The 17,284-nt window shown below is 42.5% G+C and overlaps 1 protein-coding gene across 1 annotated transcript in view; it reads left to right on the top strand.

The window, feature by feature from the left end:
* Window positions 1–17,284, top strand: part of TGFBR3 (transforming growth factor beta receptor 3) — a 173,460-nt gene that overhangs the window by 65,150 nt on the left and 91,026 nt on the right. Inside the window, exon 3 of the mRNA XM_016134290.2 lies at window positions 6,574–6,758. Coding sequence (XP_015989776.2) covers window positions 6,574–6,758 — 185 coding nt within the window. The remainder of the gene's footprint in view (window positions 1–6,573; window positions 6,759–17,284) is intronic.

The following is a 17,284-nucleotide window of genomic DNA, read 5'->3' as shown; positions in this document are numbered from 1 at the left end:
ATAAGCAGTTTATTTTATCGAACATTAATTAATGTGTGTGTTTTGGCCAGTAAGTTTGTTCACCACTCCCGAGGTAGAATGAAGGGTAGAATCAATGCCTGGACATGGGAAGAACTGGGCCCTGGAGTCTGAGAGATCCAGGTTCGAATTTCATCCTGTCACTTACCAGTGGCGTGTAATTTTTGGCAGGTCACTTGACCTCTCTGGGACCTAGTTTCCGCCATTCTACAATGAGGGGTTTTTACACTGTCTTCATGTGGAGTTACAAGGATTAGAAACAATGTGTGCATACCATGTGGTACAGAGAAGGTACAGATAACCTTACACATGAGGAATTAAACCCTGGCTTATCACAGGAGGTGGAGCCCTTGATTCCCCCACGTTTCAATGTTGTCCTCAGAAGCCCAGCTGCTGAACTGAGGGTCTTGCTTTGTTAAGGAAACCACATGGTTTGGGCCACCTGCTGAGTTTCTCACCACAGGGTTTACTTGAAGCTGACTTCAAGTCAGTAAATGTTTTAAGTCAATAGAAGTAGCAACTCGTGGGTAAGTAGAGACCGTTGCATCTGTCCTGGTGGCAGAGGAGGGTGTACTGAGTACGAAATACGGAGTCTGACTTCAGGTTAGGAGGGAAGAGGACAGCTCAAACGCAACACAACACCCAGCAAGATTTTGAGATCAGATTGCTCGAGTAGTCAGTGGAGAAGAATAAACTCAGCTCAGACTTTGAGACCAAGAGAAAGTTAGATCTCTTTGGGAACTACCCCCAAAGAATCTTGGACAGAGCATGTCCTCGATGCCTGGAAGAAACAGCAGTTTCCATACTGGGAGGAAACAGTGAGGAATAACACTGGAGGGGAGCCTGTATGTGCATTTTTGTCAGGAAGCGCTTTACTGAAACGTGCGTCCAGCTCTGTGGCTTACAACAATTTACTTACAGTGGGAATAATATCTGTTCTACTCACTTTACAGAGTTTCTGTCAAGCTTCAGATAGTTAAGTATCTGGAAAATGCCTTTTAATTAGAAAGCAGTGGGCACGGTTAACAGGAGTGTGTGTTTATGATATTGTTGCTTTCAGTCTGCATTGCTTTCTGTATCATCTGTGACTTGGTGGATCTTTACTGTGCTAGAGCAGCTTTTGCTGTGCTGATAAGCATCATCACCAGAGCACGTTGCTCACTTGCTTATTGACTGTGGGGAAGAGATTTCTCAGGGAAGGGAAGGCTATGGGTTTCCAGCAGTGGCCACAAGAGAAACTCCCAGCCTCCTGAGAGTGTCAGCGAGAGCCTAAACTAGCAGTTTCAGAGCTCACAGGTTACCACAAAAATGAGCAGATGAGTCAGACAGGGTTTTGGAGCATGTTTGTGGCTGCAAGGCGCTAACGCTTGGGCCCTGAGGTGGTCAAGCGAGAATCATGGCCACCTTGCTACCTCAGGCATGGGTGGTAGAAGCTGAGGGGTAGATGACATTGTTCCCAGGTGGAAGTTTTTCTAACTGGAGACAGGTTTGACGTTGTGTGGGCAGACTGCAGAAGAAGTCACTGTGAGGCAAAGGGAGAAGGTTGGGAACAGGCCGTGGCTGCAGAAGAGGGGCACGAAGGCTTGAGGCTGACCCAGGAGGTGGTAGGATGAGGCTCGGGGCATGACGTGTTGATGGGAGAGACAGAGGATTGTTGTGTCACCTGGAGAAAAGGGCTTTGCCACAACAGTGTTTGGGGTGAGAGGACAAAAACAGGTTTGCATTTCTGTCTTCCGTGACATTTGAAGATGGGGAAGCCCCAGCTGAAACTTGATTCTTAGCAACACAATATGCTACCTTCTTTATCACATGATTGATTTTTTTTTTCCCTTTAGTACAAGATTGAAGCTTTGGCTACTAGGTAAAGAGTAGAAGGAAGAACTCTAGGTAAAGTCTCCTATTGGTATAAAATACTTTGAACATGGATCACCTCGTGGTTCTTTCCCTTTTCCTCTCCTACCACCCTTCCCTCATTAATGTTTGAGTGTGTGCTGTGTGCCAGACATTATGCTGGGATAAAGGATAAAGCAATAAGCAGAATGATTGGATGCCATTCTCTTGTGGTGTTGACAGTCTTTGGGTTTATGCAGAAATTAAACAAGTAATTACAGAAATAATTATATGAGTATAGCCACCTGAAGTGCAGTGAAGAGAAATAGAGAGTACTAGAGAATATCTAAAAAATGTATATCTAATGTAGGAAGAGAAGTAAGAGAAGCTTCCTTCAGAGATCTGAAGAATGAGTAGGAGTTTGCCACACCAAGGCAGGGGAGCAGAGCAGGAATGGTGGGGGAAGTGTTCCTGGAGGAAACCTTGCATGTGGAGCCTCCAGTGGGAAGAAGGTTGGCACTTCTGATAAAGTAAAGTAAAACCAGTATCTTAATTAAGGTAGGTTAAGCCGTGTCAGAAAACCCAAAATAATATTGTCCTGAATAAGAGAAAAGTTTACATGTGTTTCATGTAAAAAGAAGCAGCCCAGAGCCAATCTAACAGGTCCAGGTTCATCAAGGGCCCAGGCAACTTCTGTTTTATTGCTTTGCCTGACTCAGGATGTTGCTTCAATATTACGGCCCAAGATGGCTGCTCCAGCTCTACCTGTCACATCTGTGTTCCAGCCAACGGGAAGGTGGAAAGGGCAGAAGAACAACATGTATTGCATATATTACCTCTGGTTATATCTTATTAGAATTTGGTCCTATGACCCTAGCTAACTGCGTGCATCACCAGGACTTCAGTATGATGTTGCCTTATAAGTGGTCTTAGTGAGAAAGCTGCTAGCTTCTCACCATTAAGTAGGACATGCTGTTAGCTATATGTTTTTGTATGTGTTCTTTATCTGGTTGAAGATGTGCCCATTTATTCCTAGTTTGTTGAGAGGTTTTTGTTACTGTCATTTTTATTGTGAATGATGTTAGGTTTTGTCAAATGCCTTTTCTGTATCTATTGATAAGATCATGTGATTTTTGTTCTTCTTTAGCCAGTTGTTGTGATGGATTACATTAACTGATTTTTGAAAGTTGAACTGGCCCTGCATACCTGGGATAAATCCTACTTGATTGCGGCGTATAATTCTTTTTATACATTGTTGGATTTGATTTGCTAATGTTTTGTTGAAGATTTTTGCATCTATGTTCATAAGAGATGCCGGCCTATAGTTTTCTTTTCTTGCAATGTCTTTTTCTGGTTTTGGTATTAAGGCCATGCTGGCCTCATTGAACCAGTTAGGAAGTATTCCTTCTGATTCTATTTTCTGAAAGATATTGCAGAGAATTGCTGTAATTTTTTTCTTAAGTGTTTGGTAGAACTCACCAGTGAACCCTTCTGGGTTCAACATTTTCAAATGAAAAATTTCACCATATTGGCTTTGGAGGCAGGTCTAAGTCCATGGCTTTGGATGACTGGGATAGTTAAGCTTAAGCTTATTGAGCTCATTTTCCTTTTCTCTAAAATGAGGATAATACTGCTTCCTTATGGTGGTGTTAGGAACGTATACAGTGCCTACCACTGCCCAGCCCACAGTGAGCAATTAGTAAATGAGAGCAATTTTATTATTTTATACTAGACCAGACTGACATATGTTGAACTGTTGAACTCACCATTTCTTGTATAACCTTGAGGATGGAGTTAGATAATTCCTGATTTTTAATTATTATTATTTTTTTTTTGGTCTTTTTCGACTTAAGGATAGCTTAGTCATATGTTCTAACTTTTTTCTTTTCAAAATGCAAAGGAAAACAATCTCAATAAAGGACTTCAAAAACCAAACACCACTCTGGTGTGTCTGATGCTCAGGGACACTCTATACTGGGTGTGTTTAAAAACTGACCCTAGCGGCTCTCTGCAAAGCGCAGCTATGCCATCACTCAATCAGAGTGTGGCTGTGCATTACTTTCTCCTTTCTTTGACCTTGGACTGACTCGTATGGGCTACAGCCCATAATGTCAGGGGTCTGCCCTGTCCTGGACTGTGTCAGGACAGAACAGAGATTCCAGGCGAGGCGCACTTGTCCTCAGCACTGGGACGTCCCCTCTCCGCATCCCTCCATCTTTGTGTAAGACCTCACCCTCTGATTTGTTTCCAGTGAGACTATGCTCTTATCCTTGTATGGAGATGGGCAGTGTGTGGGTTTAAGGAAAACCCTGATGGGTGATGGTGGTGTGGTCAGGAGGGGAGTCAGCAGGTTGTAGGCCCTTTTGCAGATGTTTTTTGGGTAGAACTACAGGCCAGAGCTTTGCACTTAAATGGGACTGAAAAGTATTTCTTATGTGTGCTTGATTTGTGATAATGGCGAATTCATGGCGGGAGGCTGTGAAACCTGATTAGAATGGTTTTCCATTGTGGGTAGCGATTGCCACTGCATGTCCCCATAGTTGAGTAGAAGTAGGAGACTTTCTCTGGAGCTCTGGGGCATGAGATACACCAGACGTCCCACTTGGCTGGTGACAGCAAGAATGGGAGCAGCACAGGGCTCACCTGCTCATACTATTTGCTCTGTGAGGGAGACTTCAGGAAATTGTATTTTCAATACCTTCTGCCTTTGTTGCTACGATGGCTTCCTTCAATACCTCTCTTTCTCAGAAAGCAGCTGGACACAGTACAGTAATAGAAAGGGTGACAGTGATTATTTGAGAAGGTACATACTTCATTTCAGACCAGATAACTATTATCGGCCTAGATAATTTCCGTGAGTTCTGAAATAGACTTGGCACACCAGGCAGGGAGTCTGTTCATGGTTTAGCAGTGGGAGTGCAGGGCTGCCTGGTTCTCAACTGCATTTGCATTTCAGACCAGAGCTGCAGTCCTGGAGAGTGTCTTTATTATGTAGAAGTCAGGAAGCGCTAATTGGAGTGCACTCTGGTTTTTCCAACTTCCATTTGGAAGGATGAGGTTTGGAGGACACAGTATGTTCAGGTCCCAGCCTCCCCAGCTATCAAATGGTGTTAACACCAAGCTTATAGATGTGTCTGAGATTTAAGTATGGAAATTTCCTCCCTATTCCTGGATATCCCTCTATCAGTCCAGCCAATGTCAAAGTCAAATGGGGCTAAAATGTGGTGGGGTTGTTCCTCATATCATTTTAGCAACCTGTTTTCCATATTGGTTCCTTAGAGCCAAATCAAGTCCCCGGAATGATACCTTAATTACCGACCAGGGGAAGGGTAATTGTTTTTTTTTTTTTTAAGCTCAGTGATTATTTAACAAATATTTGTTGAGACAGGTCCCGTGATGGGTGCTGAGGATACAAAGATGAGTAACCCACGGCCATCAGGGGGGCCACATCGGACTGGCAAAGACAGATGTGTACACTGGTGGTTACAGTACGGAAAGCAAAACAGCAGAGATGGGCAGAGAAATTATAAGAGGATCGAGAAAGAACCTCCCTCGGTTTGGGATGTTGTGAGAGTGGAGTTAGAGTGGAAGAGGAATTTGGGAAAAGGGAACAAGTTTGAATAAACACATGGAGTTGAGGAACATCGTGATATGTCTGGAGACCATGAAGCCATCTGGTGTTTTGCCGGAGTGCGGAGGCGTGAGGCTGGAGAGAGAGGAATTGCCTCGTGGGCCAAGTTAAGGAACTCAAGCTTTATTCGTAAGGCCAGCAGTTCTCTAGGGACAGGACACGCTCGTGAGATGGGACGGGCAGGCATTTGCATCTGGAATGACCATTTAGTTGAGCACCCCTGCGTTAGGTAGAAAGTGCTTATGTAAAAAATGGCTTGGAGGATTTGATAGCTGAGATTCCTTTCAGAAAGATCTGCAGTTGTCTAGGGGCAGAGACAAAGCTACAGGAGGTAAAGATGGGGAGGAATGGATGGATTTAGGATTTCAGCTTTGATTGATTAGAAGAAGGGAGAATGAGGACGTACGAGTCAATTATGACTAGGGTTATACTTTCTCTATTTGAGGCCCTGCTCACACCTTACCTCTCTTAGGAGAATTTTTCTGACCTCTGGCCCGGACTTTGCTTTACAGCCCTGGCCCCAATTGCCTCCACTCATTTCATCTTGCTTTGTATTGTTTGAAGTGTGTTTTGCTTGCTCTAAGAAAGTGAAGTAATTAAAAGGTAGGAACTGTATATACTTTTTCTGGAGGGTAACAATTTTAGGTCTTTCTTCTAAGAGAGGAATGAAGAATTGAACACAGATGTCAAACGGGAGGTTTCCTCCCTCCAGAGGAATACATTTATGACTTGTGCATCTAAAAGAGAATTTAAATAATCAAATACATATCAAAATCATCCAAAAGGAATTTAAGAGATTGGAGTTTTGGAAGAATAGGCTAGCTTTTTTTTTTCTTTTTCTTTCTTTCTTTCTTTCTTTCTTTCTTTCTTTCTTTCTTTCTTTCTTTCTTTCTTTCTTCCTTTCCTTTCCTTTCCTTTCCTTTCCTTTCTTTTCTTTTCTTTTTCTTTTTGGCCATTTAGTCCTGGAAACAGCTTATCTGGCGAGACCCGTCTGGTGGGCTGGCAGTGGCTTGACCTTCCAGAACAAGTAATTTAATCGTGGCACAATCGATGGTGGTTTCTGAGCGGTTCCCGTTTTGTGATTCCCCCTGCAGGTCCAGAGTCCAGCGCCCAGTGTGAGCTGTCGCCCGTCAATGCCTCCCATCCGGTCCAGGCCTTGATGGAGAGCTTCACCGTCTTGTCGGGCTGTGCCAGCAGGGGCACGACAGGGCTGCCGCAGGAGGTGCACGTCCTAAACCTCCGTGCCGCCGACCAGGGACCGGGCCAGCCGCAGAGAGAGGTAGGCACAGGTGTCAGCTTTCTACCCATTGCCCTTCTACATTTGTAATGATATTTTTCTGAACGAAATGTTCTTTTTCTTCCATTCTGGGTCTAACAAGGATGCTCATGTGTGAACCTAAGTGGGGAGTAGGACACGTGACGAACGCTTGAGAAGGATTTCAAATAACAGATCGCTCTCTGGACTGGGCATCTCTAGGACTTCTTTCTCCAGAGATTTCTTGGCTTTCTAATTTTCCTGTCCCTCCCCGCATATTGGAAAGAATGTTCTTAAGAATTTCTTTTAAACATGGCTGTGAAAAAACAAAAGTAGGTGCCATTTCTCTGCAATATTAAAATGTCTCTCCCATCTCTTCCTGTGCCCTGTCTTTCCTCCTCCTTTGCTTTGTCTTATGAACCTATCATTCTTGCAGGATGGGTCAGGGGAAATGGGAACACTCTGGAATACAGATGATAATACTTCATACTTGCATGGAGTATTACCTTATGCTATCCAGGCAGCTTCTCAAAGATGGTGGCGGTCTTGGTGGTGATGATGATGATGACTCAGTATTTATTCTGTCCTCAGCACTGTTTGAAGCACTTATACATAAAATCCATGAAGTCCTATTATTATCCTCATTTTACAGGTGACAGACAGGTGCAGAGGTAACTTCCTTGCCTGAGCTAAAATGAGTTAAGAGCATAAATTAAAACAAACCTTAAGAGAGAAATGGACTCCTTCCTGTGGCTTAGAGATGATCTAGACTGTGGGTGAATGATCATCTTACTTTTTAAAAGACAATACACAGTTGTCGTTCTTTTTGTTTTTAAGCTTCTGTAATGTCAGAAACGTTATCACTCAACTATTATCTCTCCAGGGAGAGAGAAACCACAAAAGATTCTGATCACAGTGAAGTATAGGAAAATTAACGTAGAATGGAATTTATCTTTGAGCTCTCTTCTGGTCAAGAAAGTTAATTTCCAAAAAGATTTGTTTATCTGCCTCAACCACCCTGCCTTTTTAGGGGAGCAAAAATAGGAGAGACGAGGTGTCCAGAAGGAAAAGCAAACTGATTTTAATCTCGTGACAGTGTGCTGAGTTGGCTCATTCCAAAGGCGAATTATCTCACCTTTCCAGCTACTTTGTTAACACCTTTCCAGCTACTTTGCTCACCATTGGAGCTGCAACACATATTTCAGGTCAGATTTCTTTATCCCAGTGATATGTCTTTAATTCTCAACTTTTGGGGGAGAACAAGGAGGAGAGGAGGAAATGCAGTTCCTAGGAAGTGCTGCTGACTCCAGCAATTCTTTAGCAGCAGTAATTACTCATTTTATATATGCTTCTCAGAGGAACCACGAAAGAAGAAAAAGTTCGGGTTATTACAGAAGCAGCAACAGCAGAAAATTCTGGATGTTAAATTGTGTGGTCCTGTTGTTGACTCTAAAAATAGATTCAAATAAGACTATTGAAGCAAAAGAAAAATACCTCAAGGAATGGCAGCAAAGGTCTCTCTCAGTTGTATTTACTATGTTAGATCAAAATGGAACTCATTTTAGGACATGGCAGTGCTGAGAATACGTAAAATTAATGGGCATCAGGCGACGCGATGTGTTCAGAGAGGAATGAAGGAAAGGGGGGATAGTCTCTAAAACTTGTTTAAAAACCTGATCATTATTCTTCTTCCTTCAATATTCGTACAGCATGTATGTGATTTGGGGTTAGTGATTTGAAGATATTTCTGAGCCCAGGCATCTGAGGGAAATTGCATTCTTTCCCTCTTTGGGGACTTTTAAGAATTAGATGGTTGTAGTCCAATCCTGTTTGAAAACAAGATGTTGGGATAAGTGATCTTTGGAAAGTCCATCTGGCTTCGAGCTCTCGTAGTCGGCCTCAGAGTGTTCGCTGTGTGGGGAGTGAGTGGAGAGGACATCAGGGCAGGAGGGCCGTGACAAAGAGAGAATGAAAGAGTTTCTTTATGGGTGGTAGGATGGGAGTGGAGATATATTAAATCTCTCTCACCTCCTTCCTATGTGACTGGAAAAACATTACTGCAGCCATGCAAACAGTTTTAAAAATTATTTGAACCATATGACCCAGCAATTTTACTCCTAAGTACATTGTACTCAAGAGAAATGAAAACATATGTCTACACAAAAACTTGTCCACAAATATTCATAGCAGCATTATTCATAACAGTCAAAAAGTAGAAGCAACCCGAACGACCATCCATAATGAGTGGATGAATAAAATGTGGTATACACATACACTGGAATATCATTCAGCAATAAAAATGAATGAAGTACTGATACATACTACAACATGGATGAACCTTGAAAACGTTACGCTAAGAGAAAGACAAAGAAGACAGACACAAAAGACCATATATTGTATGATTCTGTTTATATGAAATGTCCAGAAGAGACAAGTTTATAGAGACAAAGTAAATTAGTGGCCACTTAGGGCTGAAGGGAAAAAGGGAGAAATGGGGGTTTTCAGTGCAGTGCTGGCGAGTCTAGGGTTTCTTTTGTGGGGGACAGATGTTCTAAAATTAAATTGTGCTGATGGTTCCACAAAATACCTTTGATAAATGTGCATATACTAAAACCCACTGAATTGCACTTTAAATGGGTGAATTTTGTGGTATGTGAATTTTATCTCAGGAAAAGTATTTAAAAAAAAAAGAAAAACCCCAACAACAATTTGACCTGCTAACATTCTAAATTAGCCCATAGAGTTTACAGTATTCACTTTTTAACCAAGATTACTTCCTCCTCCAACCTAAACTCACCCACCTCTTTCTGTTATTCTTACTGGGCAACTTGACTTTTATAGATATGTTATTATATGGTCTGTGTTAAAAATCACAGCTGATCTGTTCTAGGGGGTAGTAGTGGGAGGACCAGAGGCAGCCTTTGTGAGTGTCTCTACTGGATGTTAAAGGCAAATATTTTTCAAAATGAAATGATAAATGTTGCTTATAAATTAGCAAAAAAAAAAAAAAAAAAAAAAAAGCCATCCTGGCTCCAAGCCACAGTTGACTTTGACTCCAGTGACCGCTGCCGTTGTTTTTCATAATGTCCTCCTTAAATGCAAGAGAATTACTAAATCAGCCCTATTTCCCTTGGCTTGTTATTGGTGCACGATCAGCATTAAGACCTATTATAAATCATCGCTCTCTAACATTTTACTAAATTCCTTTCTCCCAGGCATCTTAAGGTTGTTCTTCGGCTGAGAAAAGGCTGCTCCTTTTCCCATATGGGGGAGGTGAAGAGCCTTCACCTGGAAGTGAAATCCACAGCAGGTTGACAAGATTTAGGGAAACAATTACACTTTAGTCAGATAAACACTTTTATAGGCCAGCAGAGAATTTGTATCAGAAACCCACTTGTTATACTAATGTATACAGTTGTCTATTGCAAAGCACTGTTCTGCCATTGACCTCCCCGCTAGGTTCTCATCAGGACAGCACAGATCTGTTGTGTTTTTCATCTGAGACCACACCTCTCATTTGTAATCATTGGTTTTAGAAACAACAGGCTTGGAAGGAAACAGGAAACTGGAAGAAGACAGTCTGGCAACAGCGGAGGGCAGAAGTGGGTAAACAGTCCTGAGAAATCAGCTTTGTCTTTTAGAATAAGCCGGCCTGTGTCATAAGTGTCATCCTGTAAAAACCGGCTCCTTGTCCCTCTTGGACTGCAAAGTAAAATGCACCCTCATCCCTCACCCCCTGTCAGTTTGGTCCCTCAGGGTGTTTGCTGGTTCCCAGGAAGGGTTATAGCACCACCACTGGCTTGTTTACAGTAACATACTTTCATTAGTTGTTGGAATGGCAACAATTTTGTTTTCTGTCATCTAATTTTTATTGTGACCTGCTTTTAAGTGGAGATGTATCTTTTTTACTTTTGACCAATCTGATAGCTTGCTCATTATGAAAGCTGCTGAGGATAAGCCCCTAGCTAGCGCTACGCGGGTGTATACAGCCATACCTTGTTTCACTGCGCTTGGCTTTATTGTGCTTCACAGATGTTGCTCTTTTACATATTGAAGGCCAGACCCTCCGCCAGCAAAAAGATTACTCGCTTTATTGCAGTGGTCTGAAACCGAACCCTCAGTGTCTCCCAGGTATACCTGTAAACGATATGGGTGTTTAAATTTATGTATTTGTTTTGACCTTACAGCAGCAACTGTTACGGGCATGGCAGTGTCTGGCTGCAGGGGTGGTGTGAGGATCTGGAGGCTCTGTTATCATGGGAAGGGGGCCAGGTTTAATAACTTCATTGTCAGAAAGCTCAGAACCCTCTTTACTTTTATGTATTTGCTTATTCTCTGCCTTATTCCAAAAAAAGATTTGGGATGGGCTTAAAACAATAGACATACAAACCATGTAGGCAGAAATGCAAAATGAGGACAAAAGAAAAAAAAAGTGTAGTTTGTTAGCCATATGGGTTGATGTGGTTGGTATGATTGAGTTTGAAATTTGGCTCCAAGCTTCTTGGCAGGCAGTGCCCAATGGGATGTGCGGTTAATCATACATGTGGCTCCAAGTCAGTTTTACTTTGTTCCTTCTCTGAGGGCAGTGGCAGAAAGTCTTCCCTTTTCTGGTTCTTTTTGAGGTCAGGAAAGATCACAGTTGGGAGAAAGAGAAGGAAATAGACACATGTAAAATGCTAACTGTTCTGCTTGCCTCTGAACAGCTCCCTTACCCCCCAAATAACAGTAATAGCCAGTTAGTTAGTGGTGATGGTGAGGTGCCTGCTGTGCACACCTGCCCTGCACTTGTATTCTGTCTGCCAGTCCTCTTCAGCCTGAAAGGGAGGGAAGCTTAGGGAGGTTAAAAAACCTTCTCTGCCTGGGGCATTTTTTTCCTGTGCTGTTATTCACTTATGATGGCTGTCCTGTGTAGATGCAGCCAAAAAAATCGAAACAAACTGAAGGTGATGTATGTTGTAGAGATCTAACAGGTAGTATGTGCTAAGCAACTATCAAAGTAAACCCCTCATACACAAACACTGAATACTGGTGAAATGCAATTACTAAACAAATACCTTCCATGTATAAACTCTCCCTGGTGTTTGTTTAAATGGAGGGTGTTGGGAAATCACCTCAGCCTAAGAGGTAAGATTACCTCTGAACTGGCCATTTTGTCCCAGACCTACAGCAGATACATGAGAAAATTGCATTGGTCTGTGTGTCTGTTTTTCTGCCAGTACCATGCTGTTTTGGTTATTGTAGATTTGCAGTATTATTTGAAATCAGTGAGTGATACCTCCAGCCTTGTTCTTTTTTCTCAGGATTGCTTTGGATATTCGGGGTCTTTTACTCGGCCATAAGAAAAGATGAAATACTGCCATTTGCGACAACCTGCATGGACCTTGAAATAATTATGCTAAGTGAAATAAGTTAGACAGAAATAGTTGAAAACCATATGATTTCACGCGTATGTGGGATGTAAAACTGAAAGCAACAAACACAACAGAGACTCGTGGACAAGGACTGTGGATTAGTGGTGACCAGAGGGAAGCAGGGAGGGGAAGAGGTAGATAGGGGTAAAAGGAGTCAAATATGGGGACAGAAGGAAATCTAACTTTGGGAGGCGAACACACAGTGCAATATATATGACATACTGTTGAACTGTACACTTGAAATTTATTTGGTTTTATTAATCATTGTCACCCCAATAATTTTTAATTAAAACAAATAAAAAAGAAAAAGTTAAACTGACAGCATGGGTCACATTTTCTCAAAGGCATTTCTCCCCTCCCTCCTTCCCTGTCCTCCCTCCTCCCCTTCCCTCCCTTCTTCCACTCCCCTTCCCCTTTCCTTCTCCCTTTCTCCCCTCTCTCTTCTCTCATTCATTTGAGTGTTGCTGTGGAAATTACTTTATTAATTTGAACTTGACTCATATAGGATTGGAGGCCCTAAATGAATAGGATAGTCAGATCATTTAAAAAGTGTTCCCCCTTCACACGACAATGCTCAGTGTAGTTAAACCAATAACACTCTGCTGTGAGGTACGAAGACCCCAGAAGTGGGCAGGGGAGCAGGGTTGGGAACAGCAAGGCAGCTAGACCTCTGTCCGGCTGGTGTCTCGACAGAGGACAGTGCAGGCCAATTAGAACTGGCGACACTAGCCAAGGATGATTTCTAACACACTGGAGCAAAATGTTCAACCCGAAAGTCAGCTAACTCTCAAACAAGAACTCTCCATCAATCCAGTGTTGCAATTCTAGAAAAAGTGAAAACAGAAATCAGAGCAATAATAGTAAACATCAGGGTTTAGTGAACAAATCAGAACACAAGCCAGGCAGAGAAGTTACAACGTTCCTACCAAGATGCTGGCTGGCCGCATCACTTAAACACTGTCATTTAGCACAGTAACGTCCAAATGCTGTGAAATTGCCCTAGGAAAGCAAAGCCCCCTGCCCCACTGGAGGGATTGGGCCCTGTTGGACTCTGCCATTTTAACATGAGGTAATGCCGGGTAAAGTTCTTTGCTGGCTGGGAGCTGACAGATTGAATAGCCTCTCTTGTTGCCTCTTCCCCAGTCTGGAGAAGAGACTGCCTTGACCCCTTCTAAAATCTGTCCAGCAGCAGCATTTTCCATCCTGTGTGGTGTTTGTTTTTATGGAGGTTAGGGTTATAACCCTGACCCATTCTGTTGTTGCCATGGTAACTTCTCTTGATTTATAAAAAATTGTTTAATTTCCTGAAAATGTTGTTAGAAAATGTTTCTACGGGAGCACCCTCCACATTTGAAAATGTGACTTTTTGCTCTTAGAACTTTGTGGAGAGAATTTTAAAAAGCAATAGACCAAAGTAAGAAGGAGATCTACAAATCTGAGACCCAGATATGCTGATTGGACAAATGCCCACTTTGCGTATGTCCAGATTACCGGATATCCACCTTATACTTTGTTGTTTTCATTGCTTATCTGCTATCTTAACATTTTTGAGAATAATAAAAAAAAAATTGACTGCTAATATCTCTGGTCTAATGACTCAAATTCTGCAGAAGTATTTATTATGTTATTTTAAATCATTCCCACCCCCACTATGTTTTCTTAATATTTCTGTGAAAATAAGACACATGTTTAATTATTCTACTTTTTTGGCCTCCCACAATGAAGAGGCTATGTATGAACCTGGCCCTGCTGATCACCTGTCTACATCTTGTTTCTCTTTACCTGTCTACATCTTGTTTCTCTTTTCCTTGCCTATCTCACTCTTGAATGAGTGATCGTCTGTATGTCCTGCCTTTCCTTTCTTTCCTCTTTGCAGCCTGACTGCTGCTCTCCTTAACATCTCTCTGGGGAGTCAGTCCCTGATGATGCTCTTTTGACCAAAGGACGCTGGGACTGGAGAGGTGCCCTGCAGTCCTGACAGCCTTACCGAGGAGACCAGGACCGGGGAGTGAAGCGCCGACTTATTCACTGTCAATTAAGAAATCGGTCCCATTGCTGGACTGGAACCCAGGGACCCCAATTCCTATCACTGAGTTCTTCCTACAGCAACACCTTCCGCCTCCTCAACTCCCCACCCCCTTCAACTGTTACTCCCCCTCGACCCCCTTTACTGGCATTTCTCTTTGGGTTTCAGGATGTTACCTGAGCTTGGTTCTCCTTCTGTCTTCCTATCTATTTTTCTGTTTCTTTTCTAGATGCTCTTTTTTTCCTCCTCAGGGGTTCTTGACGGAAGTATAGTCCTTGGCCCTTATTTTCTCCTGTCTGCTCTCCCCGAGGTGGGTTGTCTGTTCTTGGGATTTCAGTTGTCAGCTCCATGCCAGATGCTCCCCAGACTCTCTCCAAGCTTCTCAAGTGGAGCTCCAGTCAGGTCTCCAAAGCACCTTACCTCACAAGTCCTACCTCAAGTTCCCAGGTGCCTGAAATGTGCTGTGGAAGAATGGCTCTCAGTATGGTTCTGTCTGGTACCATAGAGGGTTAATCTCAGCTCTGTCACTTCCCGACTGTGTGACTCTGGATGAGTCACTTAATTCTCTAAGCCTCAATTGCCTCTTTAAAATGGAGACAATAGTAGTAGTTCTTTAGAGGGTTCACAAAGGATTAAGAGAGGTCTCTGTGGCTCCTAGGGCTGGCTTTCGTGCCTGGCACACAGTACATAATCAAATGCTAGCTCTTCTTAGTATCTCTTAAACTGAATGTAAGAATCTTCCTAAGCCAGTCTTCTCCTTACCCTGGTACTGATTTATTAATGCAACTTCCCTGTGTCATCAATATCACTGCTACCATCTTTCTTGGGACTTTTGAACCATCTTAGATTTACCCATTTCCTTCAAACCCTGTATTTGTTTGGTCACCAAGTTTTATTGACATTTCCTTTGCAATTTATCTTGAATGTCAGTGTTTCTCCCCACTGACCCTGCAACTTCCTTATCCAGTTTCCTAAGACCAGCACCTTTTGCTTTAGGGCCTGATTCTTTCAGACAGGCTTGTGGATCACTTATCAAAATGAATTTTCTGTAAATTGATTTTATTCCTTTGTCCATTTGTTTACAGACCTATTCAGTGAATTATTTATTGAGAACGTACTATATGCTAGATAGACACTCCATTAGATCTTTATTTATTTTTATATTTTCTTCATTTATTGGCAGGTGAGGGAGAACAAATTTACTACTACATGACAAATAATACGACCATTATTTTTTTTATAAAATTAACAGCATTTTGTGGGTGTCCAACAGAGGGAGTGGTAATTCTATCTGCAGGTGAGGGAAGGATTCCCAGAAGAGAAGGTTTGATGAAGGGCTTGAAAGTTAAGTCAAAGTTTCTGAGCAGAAGAGCAGGGAGGCCTCAACATACACAGAGGGGAGAGCAGAAAACGTGTGTGGAGGAAACTACTTGCATGTACATAGCGTGGCTGGTGTACAGATCAGGGCGTGGCAAACTATGGCCTTTGGGCCAGATCCTGCCTGCTGCCTTCGTATGTATGCCATTTACATACCATAACGTTCATTTGTCTAGAGTATACACGTCAGTGGTTTTTAGTCTATTTATAGAATTGTGCGACCATTACCAGAATCTGATTTTAGAACATTTCCAGCACCCAGAAAGGAAACTTTGTACCCACTGGCAGTCACTTCCCATTTCCCATGCTCCCACCTCCTGCCCTAGGCAACCGCTGATCTATGTACTTTGTTTATAGATTTGCCCGTTCTAAATATTTTCTATAAATGGAATCATATGATATGTGTGACTTCTGTCATTGGCTTCTTGCACTTAGCATAATGCATTTAAGGTTCATCCATGTATTAATTATTTCATTCCTTTTTATTCCTGAGTAGTATTGCATTGCATAGCTAAACCATATTTTATTTATCTATCTAGCGGTCTGATGCCTGTTTTTATAAATAAAGTTTTCTTGGGGCATAGTCACACTCATTTGTTTATATATTTTGTGTGGCTACTTTCTCACTATAGTGGCAGAGTTGAGTAGGGTGACAATAGTGTAACCGGCATGTATGGCCTGCAAAGCCTAAAATATTTATGATCTGACCATCTGCAGAAAAAGCTTGCCAACCCCTGGAATAGAGGATGGGGGCAACGACGGGGTGGGCTAGGGCTGGGAAATGGAAGATGATAATGGAAAGGCAGCTTGAGTATTTGGCCTTAATCCTGGGGATTAGTATTTCTCCAAGGGTGTGTGGTACATGAGCCCCCTGCATCTGAAACCCTTGGAGATGCTTAAATTCAGATTCCTGAGCCTCACCCTCGGCCTTCCAGCTGAAGCTGTTGCTCCATACCTTTTTTTCTTAATTTCACCTGAACTTTTTTAATTCTCTCAATTCCTTGCCATGTTAGAAGCCCATGTGTAAGTCTTAGCTCCTAAGCAGACCCATCCCTGATTCCTTAACCCCCCTCCACCTCCTTCTTTTCTAAACATTGCTCTGAATCCTTCCCTCCACCCACCAGAGTCTGCACCTCCCTGAGCATGTTTTCTTGCATTATTAGCTGCTGAATCTTGCACACCCAGTTGGAGAGTGGACTTTATAAATACAGCAACCAAGTCTCCGCCCTCTTTCACGTTGTGTATATGAGGTTCTCGCATGGTCTCGAGGACGTTATTTAAAGTAATCACTGAAGTCTTCGTAAGTTACTCCCCTTTTCCACAGTGTATCTTTATTTGGTTTGTGTTTTGTCAGTGGGCTTCATGTTTCCTCCTCAGGCCCTTCTTAACTGCTGTTGATGAGCAAGTATCCTCCATTTTACATTACTGCTTTGATTGCTTTTTCCTAATTAAATCTCATGCTACTGCAATTTACTCTAGATTCTCCATATCTCTGTTTCATTTTTTTCCCCAGCCCGCTTCTGAGTTTCGTTACATTTTTCTTTACTCTTACGGATTTTAGTCATCTGCTAGTCAACTAGTTAGTCTTTTCCCTCCCTCAGTAGGGTAAAAAGCTATAAATGGCTTTTTGACTGCATGCTGCTTCCTCGGGTGGCTCATTTGATCTGAGCCGGGTTTGAAGTTGGGCCATTGAGAATGATCTGTCCTCATGATGTAGGGGGCTGACATCCAGCCAA

This window comes from Rousettus aegyptiacus, unplaced genomic scaffold (assembly GCF_014176215.1).
Source record: "Rousettus aegyptiacus isolate mRouAeg1 unplaced genomic scaffold, mRouAeg1.p scaffold_m13_p_1, whole genome shotgun sequence".
NCBI classification, from domain to species: domain Eukaryota; kingdom Metazoa; phylum Chordata; class Mammalia; order Chiroptera; family Pteropodidae; genus Rousettus; species Rousettus aegyptiacus.
This window is presented reverse-complemented; position numbering and strand designations above follow the sequence as displayed.